The 12968-nt window shown below is 36.9% G+C and overlaps 1 protein-coding gene across 1 annotated transcript; it reads right to left on the bottom strand.

Annotated features, from left to right (window-relative positions):
- Positions 1-993: 993 nt before the first annotated feature.
- gdf7 (growth differentiation factor 7) lies at positions 994-12598 on the bottom strand. The gene is made up of 2 exons (XM_088626136.1): positions 12168-12598; positions 994-6685 (listed from the first exon to the last, which is right to left on the bottom strand). The coding sequence occupies exons 1-2, from the start codon at positions 12496-12498 to the stop codon at positions 5763-5765; spliced, it is 1254 nt and encodes a 417-aa protein (XP_088482262.1). The 5' UTR covers positions 12499-12598; the 3' UTR covers positions 994-5762.
- Between the last annotated feature and the right edge of the window lie 370 nt (positions 12599-12968).

Raw genomic sequence — 12968 nt, 5'->3', positions numbered from 1 at the left:
ACAAAAAGTAAAACAAAATACTAATTTCACTTCAGATGTGGTTCACAGAGTATCCCTGCATTAATGAAGAGCTCAGTAAATTCTTAGGTTGTTCTATAATTTAGACATCAAAAGATCTCAATGGTCCAAATCTCCCAGATATACAGTCAAAACTGCAATATGAAAAAATAATTCTAAGGAAGAACAGACGTATTCACAAGATCTAAGCTGGTACTTGGCCTGCGCTTAAGCTTTTAAGCATTTGTTCAGTTGGTTGTTTTCTTTGCAGTAACCTTGGTTAGGTCAGGTTGTGACACTTTCACAATTCTTTTATTGCAAAAACTCTTAGTGCATTAAAATTGGTTTCCAGATAGTTATGACTTTCATCAGGGGCATTTCCTATTGCATTTCAGTTGAATACTCTTCAGGTCGGTACAACAGCCAAACCAGCACTTGTTTCCTTGTTCTCGTCAGAAATATTTTTTTACAATTACTGTAGCTGGCAATAGTAGCCATTTACTACAGTAAGTGGGCACAGTCACAGTACCAGCCAATAAGAAATCATTGCTTGTAGATGTAAATTACATATAGTTCTTGTTTGAATGCTTTTGTTCTTAGTTGACATGAGTTTTTGTGATGTACTAATGTTGTACAAAATTTGTATATTTTCTGTATGTTTCTTTTTTGTATATAACTTTTATAGAACTTTATTACATTTCATAATCCTTATTATTCAAACTATATGCAAGAGAACCACTATTATAATTAATTATCTTTGTGTGTAGGCCCCTTTGTCCAGATTTCTGTCCAGATTAGAAATGTTAATTATAATTAATTATTCACCATTAAGTACATAATCAATCATACATGCCATAACAAGTGTAATTGTAATTATCGATAAGCTTCAAAACTGCAAAGTGCCTACTGTTTGGAAAATCCTAATGCCTCTCCGTCATGAAGTGTAAACACTACAGCTCCAAGATTTTGTTGGTATCAAACAGATTCTTCATGCACCCCTGAATTACAAGGGAAAAAAGGAAGTAATTTGATTTTTCACAAAGAAAAAAAAATAAAACGAGTCATACGTCCCTTCTCTTGCCAAACACAACTGAGTCATGTTTGTTAGCACCTGTTAATATTGGCCAAAATGTTCGCGGTTGCTATGATGACATCAGCTGCTATCTGCGTATTTCCCACTGGGAGCCTGCTCTGATCGAATTGCAGGCCCGCAATGAAGCTGATCAAAACTCAGGAACAAATGGTTGCAATTTCCATTATGACATGTCACCACTTGTCCCAGGGAATTTGCCTGTATTTTTTCTTCAAATGCATGTCAACAAGGGGAAGTATCTTCTTGCTAAGCTTGTTATTGTAAAGGTTTTGCACAGGGGTCCGCAGGGTAATCAGTTAAGTAAATAAATGGAAATATAGAAAGAATGACAATATGAGGCAAGAGAGAAGATTGCTATTTGAGAAATACCAGAGGCAAAAGAACGGGAAGATGCCAACTTTAAATAATGTAAATCTACACTTAATTGTACAATATTGGACCATTCCTGTACTTAAATGCAGTTTCAACTAAACTCTAGTTTACTGCTACAGGAAATTTCATTAAACAAGTTCAGTGTTCACAAGTGAGGACATTAATGTAAGTACATTCCTGCTTCTTGCTGTGCATCTTTACAACCCCCTGAATCAACTTAGCTATCGGTCATGTACTGAAACTGTACAATTAATTATTAAATCATCAAATTTAGTAACAGGGTGAGCTGTTAAATCTTAGTCACAAAAATAAACTTCAATCACAACAGGCCTGTATATACTGTACTAATGCCTTTTTCATTTCTGCCAGTGTCACACATTTGTGTGTTTTGACGCACATCAGAACATTATGGTGTACTGTAGAATAGCGCAAGCTGGACTGTTGTGCTTCAAAAGGAATGTTACACACAGAGGTCTCCTTTCAATAGAAAGATGGTTTGTAATTGAACCATATAAATCTTAACACGTTCTGTTAAGAGGATCTCAGGCATTCATAGTGTAATTGGGAAGGATTCTTTTGTTAACATTGTGGTCATGATATTTCTCAATAGTTAGTATGGGGCAATATTACATCACTACATTTTTAAGGAAATGTGTTTATCATTACATTCACAGAATTACATGGAAATAAAAGACGACAAAATGAAACTACATAATGAGAATGTAACAAGTTTATAAAAGCAGGACATGTAACAATGTTGTATTGTTACCTTTAACTGATTAATTATCTTATTAATTCTTAATTATCTTATGAATTATCGTATTATCTTTAATATTCCGTAATATAATTAATCCTTAACATCTATCCTTTACATCTTCCAGTTTCAAATGATTTTAGAATTGAATTTGAGCATATGTATAAGAGGGCTCAGTGGCACTGATCATATTACAGACATGACATCAGCTCAAGGCGAGCAACACAGTCTTCGGGCCTCTTTGACTTCGCTGCTGTCTAAGGAGTTTTGCTCTTGTGTTCAGACTCCACAAGCGACTTTGATCAAATCCTAGCACTGGCTAAGGAGAACTGAATTCATTTCATATGCATGTTTGCAATGGATTTCCCTGATGGGATGTATTTTCTACAAAACTTACTCTCTCCAATAAAGGTGGAATTTAAGTATGTAGATCCTGAAGTAACAAAAGATACATCTACTGTAAGTACAGGCTTCTGCAAAAATTAAAACTAACGCAAACTCGCTCAAGTTCTTATGGGTGTTATAGCACTTAAGGGTACACAGAACCTTGTAGTAGTCAATATGGCAGTGGGAAAGGAATTATGCTGCGGACATTTTAAATATGGTGGATTAACATTAATTGTATAATATTCCTAGTCAAACTCTGCAGACATCTTCATTTGGAAAAGTTTTTTCTCTCTGGTCTCAAGCTTCAAGAACCTTTGATAATACATGTGCTGATATGTACTGATATATTCAGCTGCCAAAAAGAATAGTAAATGTTTAAAAAAGATGCATGAGCCCATTAGTAATAATTGGTTTTATATTCACAAAAGGTGAGTGTCCCTTATATAGACATGGTATGGATCTCGTTAGCCCAATTACAGGGGTCTAAGTAACATGCACATGGATAAAAAAGATGTATCAGAAGGTTCGCCCAAAAAGTATTAGTTGTCTAAGCATATTGCCCTGTCCCCACTACCAGGGACAGTGCAAAGACTGAGAAAATGTAGGGTAGCATACAGGAGACAGTGTGTGAAAACTGTTTTTTGAGAACAGAATAATATTAATTGAAAAAATATTATTATGACATATTATCTTCCTTTCTCTTTTAAGAACAACACCTTTTACTTGTGTGTAAACAGTGCCTGAATTTGAAAATGGACCACTTTACTTTATGGCAGTTTTATTTAAGAATCTGAGCTAATCACACCTTCTCTCCATAAACGCGCATGAGTAAGATGCACTTTATACTTTAAAAACTGTTAGCATCTACTTTTTAAGCCTTTTGTTCACACATTTTAGAGGATTTACTGTCAAACTCTTAAACACAAAATAACAAAATATGCAAACAAAAAGGTTGAGAATGTCAATGCAACTGCTTTCTTAAGTTATTTTTTTCAGGTTTGTTAGCTTATTTAGAACAGTACTTTCATAAATATGTCTGAAAAATACATTCTGTTTAAAATTGAATATCACCACTAGTCATGGATCTATTTAATGATATTATATTGTTCTGTCTTTTACAGTAAGAATGCCCATTTTAGCTGATTTTGATCAAACCTAAGTCTTTTGTCCTGCTCAAGCATATGATTGATGAATACACAGAGGGCAATGGTAAAGAAAGCCCTTCCCAGATAAAAAACTTTGGGACTTAATCTAATTTAGATTTGACATGTCAAATTCCACCTCATCAGGCCTGATGTGCATGGTGAAGCTGTTGAAGACTGGTAAATAGACATCTGCCAATGAATGTGAGAAAGAAGCTTACAGGAAGATTAATAACTGACTGCATTGTTCATTGGTCTCACTGGAGCAGCACTCCAGATGTTCACTGTGAAGGTGTGCACTTCTTTTTGACTGTGTACTGACCTCAAATCGATCCTAAAGAGCTCCCAAAAACTTTTGATCAATTCTACAGTATATAACCATTTACAACTTGTTTATTAAACAGGCATAGTATGCACACAGATGTTTATTATCAAGCTTCCTGCTTTTCTTTGGAAATTCCAGAATGTATTTGAATATAGTCTTCATAATTCACATTTGTAAAAAAAAAATCAGTATTTTGAGAAATGTTAAAACAAAGTGTTAATGCAACACATCTGACAGCAGGTACACTTACATGCTTACTGAGTGTAATTCTAAAGAATTACACATAGCAGCACAATGTGGCAATGGTCAATAATAATATCGAGCTCCAAGCAAAATTAAAGGTAGCTTAGCAATAAATTAAGCATAAAAGATAGCATGATTTTTCACCACCTAAACCATGTACAAAATGTCAACAAGGATGAAGATAAATGTAAAATCGGTTAGCAATGCTACAGCAAAAATATGGTTTTAATCTAATGCCCAATTATTTAACAATAAAAATCATTAGAACATTTGTTTTGGAAGAACTACTAAACGTGTTCTTCTTCTGCAGAGGAACAATATGACACCTGAAGGAGCTGATCACTGTGCAGCTGGGAACATGGACGAAGCTGCCGTGCAATTCCACATCATTTAAAAAACGAAGGTGACAGTTTGTTAAGGTGATTGGCTTTCAATAAATAATAGGAGTCAATCAACAATCAATTCAATAAATTGAGTTTTAAATGAAGGTCAGGAGGAGCTCAACCCCTAAACTTGCTAATTTCCACTCACCTACATGTAAGTATCAGGTTTCTAACTCACCTAATATAAAGAGGGATTCATACAGCCTTGTCCTTATGGTCTAGTTGTTGACTCAGCCAGGTGGATTAGGCAAATAAATCAGCCTAATTCACAATATATCCTGATTCTGACTGAATCAGAGGTAATTGGAGCTACTGAAAACCCTTTTTGGAGGGTTGCTTACACTGCTATAAAAGTGAGATGACATGAACATTCAAAGTCTGCCCTGCAACTTGTGAATGATTCTTGAGATGTTCAACCAAAAGAGACCTGACACATTCAGAAATATCAAATCCTCTAATGTACATCTTAACTTTGTTAACATATAAAGTTACTGTCATTATCTGGCATTATTTTGTGCAAATACTCTTATGATAAACCTGAAACTGAACATTATCTGAACTAACTAAAAATGTACTGAGGTCGCTGCAATAACGTTTTTTTTTTAAATGTCTGTAATCTTTCAGTGTGAAAAGCGGCAACAATTTGATTTGTGCCTGTAATAAAAGCGCCTTTGGTTATCTAAAAAAAGACAAGGGTTAAGCCACTAAGCACAAAACAAAAAAGCATCAACGCTATATGTTGATCATTTTCCACCTCATCAAAAAGTCAGCTGGACTAATGTGATGAAAATGTTCAATAGCTGAAGAAATTCAGCTTTACCAATGTACATTGTAATAATATAGAGGGACTCTGGTCAGCTCAAAATACAATCAAGCAATTTAAAGGAGTCAATATTTTCTATTTCTGTTCTTTCAATATGAATAACATCCACACAAGAACACCCAAACCCACTTAAACACACACACACTCGCGCGGATCCAAACAGCGCTCCAGCACCAGCAGTTGAGACCAGCTGGCGGGCCATTGAGAAGTGCTGTTTCTGTTCAAGTACAGACGTCCAGGCTGCTACCTGCACCCACACGATTCCACCACCATATCTTCGTACTGCTTGTAAACCACGTTGTTACCCGAGTCTATGTACAAAATGCTGATTGGACTGAGTTTAGACGGAACACAGCAGCTGGGGGGGGTGGAGTCTGGATCCATGGAATTCATTAACGTTTGGATGATGGCATGGTTTGTGGGTTCTAGGTGAGACCTCAGAGGAAAGTCACAGATTCCTTCACAATGATAAGCCTCGTAATCCAAAGGAGCTATAATCCAGTCATCCCAGCCCAGCTCTTTGAAGTTGACATGAAGAGGTTTTCGACTACAGCGTGTTTTTCTTTTCCCGTTTCCTTTGCCTCCGCCTGGTCGGTTGGACACGGCCGTCCTCCTTCGCCGCAGCCGCTTGGAAAGACTTTCCTTACCGGGCTCCGGAAGATCCAAGACGTCCAAATCTTTCATGGATTTCATCCTGTCCCTGATCTCCTTGAAAAAGTTCTCCTTTTTCCGGGTGCGTGAGAAAGCAACCAGGATCGCTTTTTCCTGTGGCTCCCTCCAATGGCGACTCAATCCCAAAGACTCCGGGTAGACAGCTTCATTGGAAGATTCGGATATAGCAACTAAGTCAAAACACATAAGCTCTCCTGTCCTGTGGCTTCGTTTCTTGGTCTTCATGCTGTCCCAAATGTCAAACACATCCCACTTTGATGACTCCATATCCAGAATGTCCACAGTCCTAGAATCCAGAAGTTGCCTTCCTGAATTCCCTTCTGAGCAAGTATATAGCAATATATGGTAAAGGTTTCCAGCCTGGTTCAGAGACAGAGGCAAGTTTGGGGGGGACTTTCTCAAAATCCTCAGCTCTGCTCCCACTAATTCATCTGATTTAGATAAGCTGGAAAGGTCAAACAAATACCGCTGGCTTGGCTCAGTGGAAGGAATATCTATAAAAATACAAGCAAACAAAAAAGGTACTTCAGTTAACTGTAAGGATACTTGTGAAATACTACCAAATAAATCATTATATTTAATGTTTTGTGTGTCCATCCAATTAATACATTTCCTTATTCTACATTTAATACATTTATGTGTTACCTGAACTCCTGCTTGAGCCCAGTGACTGAGTAACTGAAGAGGGAAACCAAACCAAACATACACAGATGTGAACCTGATTTGTGGTGAACACATTTACTGATGCCGGTGATCCAAGACAAATCTTTTTCTTCTCCAGTGTCACTGCTGTTTATACTCTGCGATTGGATTACAATGTTATTTTTTTCTAGCAGTGCACAGATTTGCTGAATTAGAAAATGTGATTCGGCTTAGTGTTTTGAGCTGGTGATAAATGGTTTGTCACAAACATCTCTCATTTTTATAATACTACCTCTTATCTATAACAAATCGTCTGGAGTCATAAATAGTTTAACTATTATCTCTCTCAACATTTATGCTCTGTAAAATGTGCTGGCGAAGTATCATCAAGTTTAAGTGTGGTTGGGTTCATTGAATTCAATGCCTCTAGCTAGGAAATCACTGAGTGCACCCAACAGCACTGTCATGCTCATTTGCATTAGCTAAAGAATGGTGTAGCGAGAAGCATTGTCATCTCAAAATGTAAATTACTCACTAAATGCAATACTATTATTAGTAAAGGAATAAAGATTAGGAAAAAATGTGCAATCAAATTCCATTCTGATGGGAATAAACCTCACTGGAACTTCCTGAACAAAACTGTTGCTATTGATAAATGTTGTTATCTAAGTAATGAAACCCAATTACATGCAGGACACATAAATTGACATAACAATTTTGTTTTCAGATCCAGATTCCATGTAACTGCTGTGTCGTGATTGCCAAATCTGATATAGTTGAATATGACTGCAGAGAAATCTGATTTCTTAGTGTTGTGTAAATATAGTGCATGTTTTGAACACACCATAAGCCTAAGCAGCAATTCAGCAGTACCACTGTTGTTGCCTGGGAATCCGATGACAGTGCCATTTAGACATTGGTGCTGCCACATGTGAACAGAGAAAAGCCATGTGGGTTTAAATCCCTGTACCAGATGTGAAAAAAACATTACTCTTCGCATGCCACATGTAACCAAATGGTGAATTCTCAACTAAAGTGCTCAGCTTAGGAGTTTGCCTGCATTTCTTAATTACTCTGGGTAACAAAAACCTGGCTAGAAAGAGAGATTGCAGGGTGTGGCCCATTGATCCCCATTCTGCATCACTTACTGTATGAATGGCTAGGGAAGAAAACAAGGAACATGCTCAATACGAAAACACGGATATTATATGGAATCCAAGGAAAACACAGCAGGCTGGTGACTAAAGCAGAATGAACTGCAATGTGAGAAGCTGAAGCTGGCTCCATTTTCATGAAGCCGAATGATAAAGAGACCTAAAAAATGCTCTCAGCAAAGACTCCGGCATAGAGAAGCTGCATATCTGCCAACTTCTATAAAGACAAACTGGTGTGTGTGGAGCAGACCTAGCTGTCATTGAAGAAGTTCATATCTGCTGAGTTGTGTTGGGAGTAGGGAGGCTGGAGGTGTGTGTGTGTGTGGGGGGGGGGGGGGGGGGTAGTTATAAACTGTGGGCAGGATACTGACAACTGAAGGGGAGGGGGGATTCCCACATTGGGAGTGTCTTGGCAGGTATGGAGCTGCATGCATAGAGCTCTCCTGGCTTGCATTTGCACTGAGCCAAGTACTCCATGTATTTCACTCTCCTAATGACAAATGTGTGTATAGCTGGGCTTGCAATTAGTTTTTGTAATGAAGCATCTTGCAATAAACCCAACACAGCAAGGCAAACGATGAGCAGTCGATTCAATAACAAAAATAAATCCGTTCTTCCTTGCAGTGTTGTTTCTTACCGAGACAGAATCGTTAATACAAAATTAACAGAATTGTTCATACAAAATTCATGTAATGCATAGCATTTTCAAGATACGTCAATGGGTCAGAAACGAAACGATTTTTATAAGGAAGTAAAATTGCTACAACACCTATTTTTTTTCAACAAAAACAATTACAGTAACCCCATCGGCACTGCCCATTTAGAACTCCTTTACAAGAGGCGTGCAACCAACAGATCGTCACATACTCATATAAGTATCTTGCCGTTTAAGGGGTAATACTGTACCTTTATCTTACTGAACATCCCAAGAGCGAACCCCGGCACTAGTAGTTGTAATTAACCGCAGCCAACGACTAGAACACTCTGCTGAGTTGTAACTTACATTATAACAATTCACCTTAGTATCCGAGAGTTTTCAGCTGTATGAATCTTTTCACTCTGACACATGTACGTGTCAACACTTCCAAGGGCTGTATGTCATTTATGTTTTATTGATGTTCCCTTTTCTTTCTTGCGCTGTTTTCATTTATCTGCAATAGTGGTGTAAAAACCTCTTGGTCAGGTAATCGTTGTAAATGAGCGTTTGTTCTTAACTGACTGATCTACTTCAAAGATTACCGTATACAAATATCAATGCTTACAGTTGTAAATGCAAGAAAATAAAAAATGTGCTGTAGGTGTGGTTACAAAACTCCAATGAACACGTTTTGGTTCTTAGATTAAAGTTTTATAATAAATTAATTTATCTGACATCAATAATGTTTGTCTAATAATTCAAATCAGACTCAGTTTAGACGTATTTACAACTTTAATTTATAGTTCTTCTAAGTAAGAAAAACTTTTTTATCGGTTTATATTCTTAAAATCTGCCAGTTAACAAGCAAAGAAAATAAATTGCTATTCGTTACCTTGAAAATACGATGTGAAAAGTGCGATATATATTGCATATCATGTATAACGTTTTAGTGAGATATATAGCCTATACAAAATACATACGTGAAACCATCCGGCTACAGAAATTATGGAGGTAAAACAATTTGCCCATTATTTTGAGAAATAAGATGAATAGTAACTTCATAAAAAAGTGTTAATATAAAATGTTAATTTTGAAACATGTTCTTGTGATTTATTGCGACTTTTTGTCGAATCATTTTTTTCCAGTATGTACAGTAACTCCACAAATAGCGTAGAAACAATCAGATTACAGTTTTTCAGGAAATTGATAAATCCTAATTACAAAACACTAGCAGATGGACAAACAAAATTAATTATGTCCTGAACACAATCAACTGTGGATTTTCCCCCCTCTTCTGCATCGTGTTTTATTCACACTTAAGAAAAGTTATTTTGCAGTTTTCCGCATTCAAAAAAACGGTGTTCAGTAAAATAACTTGTTATACATTTTCGTAAGCTTTAATTAAGACATTGGGATGTTTACCGAAAATTACATTTCTTTTGTTCTTTAAATTACTTTTAATATTTTTTTATAGCTCCGAAAACACGAGAGCTCCCGATATATATCAACGTTTTTGTCCTAAAGACTGCAGTCAAATCCCACATCCACACTCCTCTTGGGTACAGAGAAATAAAACGCCATTTCCTTAAAGCGTTTTTTCCAGTTAAGCCCTTTATTTGTAGCCCTACGTTGTATTTAAGATGTTAAAATCGCAATATGTTTAGACCTACATGGGAAATAATCATCCCATGAGCAATTAGGATGGTTACAGATCTCTGAGTGCACTTTAACAGCTAGAACGTACTTAACACTCGTCAATCATCCTCTATTATATGGTGACACCAAGGAATTTGTATGTGCTAGTCATAAAAATGAGTTCACGTGTTAAAATAAACGGAACAGCAGTGCCAATCCCAGTAACAAGGCCTAATATTTACAGCAAAAATCTTAAATGATTTCCACTTCCGAAAAGTATTGTACAGAGATTAACGATATTTTGGTCTAAACGATAGTTTTAAACGTGTGTAATTCAGAGCAGACTCTCGTACACAAGTGGATAAGTTCATTCAGAGTCTGGATAGATTTTGTCAAAGACAGAATTACATTTTGAATCCAATAAAGGGGGGAGTTTTATGTCTATATTTGTATGGGTAAATTAAGTAGCCTGAAAAAATATATTAAGGTTTCTGCCATTCACTACTGTGAAGAGATATTCAAAATGTGATAAAGCTCAATGCCGAATGTTTTGTGTTGTAAAACTCTTTAAGTGACTTTTTAAAATACGGTTCTCTGCTAATGCTAACAAATATTTTACTGTCATAACCGGTAAGGAATGAAAGTGTTTTTTATTTGTGGTTGGAGACTACTGACAGAGTAGCTTGTTTTTATTAAAATATTTTATGCGACGAGCTTTATTAAACACCAGTTTTAAATTACACGTTTCTCTGTCTTTATCAGCAACACCTGGTTTTGAGGAACGTCGTCTGTAAGTGTTAAACTTTAGGTGCCCAATGAAGACGTTTTATTTATCACAGATGTTGGAAATCCGAGACATTTGACTTCATATTTCGTCCAAAGTATTTAAAGTATTCTAAAACGTGCATACATGAATGTCAAAAGATTCAAGCGCGCGCATTACACTTACTACCAAATTATGTTAATTATAGTAGATTAATTAGCAGGTTATATAGGCAGACCTGTTTGTTTTGAAAACATTACGCACCAGTTTCATTCGGAAAAGGAGCCGGCGTAAGTCAATAAATCGATGCTACTGTCGATTTAAATATTTGCTTAAGATAACGGAAATGCAATACTTTACTGTATTTTTAATTAGCATGAAAATGAACCACAAATTGAATTTAATGGCTGAGACTAAACGAAAACGTGTTAGCTACGCGAAATGTAATTAACGTATTACAGCATATTTTTGCTTTGTAGGACTTAATAGATAAAAGGTCACTGACTTGAAAACTACTCCTACATTGTAGAAGCGCCAGCGGCACGAAACACAAGAGGTGAATAAGATCTCACAAGGGTCAGAGGTTTGGTATATTATTTTGGAAATTTGTAGTCGGGTCAAAAATCACGCTCGACACAGGACTTTATTATTTCACCTCGACTGTTTAAAACCTGTATCTGAAAAGGCAAATCAAAGCAATAAGAAGTAATGTTTTGAGCTTTTTTGCATTTATTCACTTGTCAAATGAAAAAAAAACGCTTTCCTCTAATAGCACCTATGCTCATTATAATACAAACCTTTAAAAGTACAACAAATAAACCCGTCGAGTACAGTTAGGAAATATTGTATCATAGACGCACTTCTGTGACAGTGACAATCAGCCTATAAGCATTCGAAAAAAATCAGATGACATATACTCACAGGGAAAAAGTTGGTGTGAACGATCCTCTGACATACGTTCAACAATAAAGTACTATGTCATTAACAGTAAGAATAGGCTACTCCACAATACAGCAGAATCCAGTCTTTGCGGAGCAGAGCATGCGAGCCATAAGGCACTGATACAGTACACTAGATCTGCTCACCTCCTAAGTAAAGGTCGTATTTATCTTTCTGCCAGTTTATACGTTATCATTTTTACCCACCTTTTCCTTGGTCTACAAAGCTGGTCACCGTATTGGCATGCTTTCTTGTAAGAGAGAAGCTGCTGTTCAAGCCCCTTCTCTCGATCTCAGACAGGGTCTTGTAAAGCGATATCATATACTCATGGGGGACAACAGTATCATTCCTCAGAGGCTCGTTTCTGGAGATCACACTTGATTCTCCTTGATTTCGCTCATCCAGATGTGAACCTAGCCCGTTATCACCAGCGCTGGAAGGATACTTCAATGTTCCAAGCACTGCAGCTTCAAGAAAATTCCCAAAGCAGAAGAAGGAAAACCATAGGAAAGGAGCCGCAGCCCTCATAAGATCCATTTTCAGTGGTCTCTGGCCGAGAATGAGAAAGTTGGAGGGGTTTGATGACTTTGGAAACTCCCCTTTGCTCTTTAGATTGTGTTAATATCACGGATCTGACTGACACGGAGCAGCTAATACCAACAGTTGGTCAATGAGCAAACAGCGTCCCCAGAGGTGGGTTTTATTAATTGCAAGCTACCTAACGTAAACGGTTGAAACTGCAAAAAAGGAACGTCTGACTTCTCCGAGTTTGACACACATTTACACGCTCGTTTTAAATGTGCGTTTTTGCGCCCCCCAGATTACACAGAAACAGCTGAATTAAATTAACATAAGTAAGCAGGAAAGTCCCCAAATCAAAAGGGCTGTTCTGGTCATAGGAAGAGAAGAAAGAAATTCTAAGAAACGTTAAAGTCAGCAAAGACGATTCAAGCCAACCAATGACCTTAAAGAGAGGGTGCTTTGTACTAGGAAGAAGAGTGTTTATC

Source organism: Lepisosteus platostomus, chromosome 3 (assembly GCF_059453375.1).
Source record: "Lepisosteus platostomus isolate fLepPlt1 chromosome 3, fLepPlt1.hap1, whole genome shotgun sequence".
NCBI lineage: Eukaryota > Metazoa > Chordata > Actinopteri > Semionotiformes > Lepisosteidae > Lepisosteus > Lepisosteus platostomus.
The sequence above is the reverse complement of the archived record's forward strand: the minus strand, read 5'-3'. Positions and strand labels throughout refer to the sequence as shown.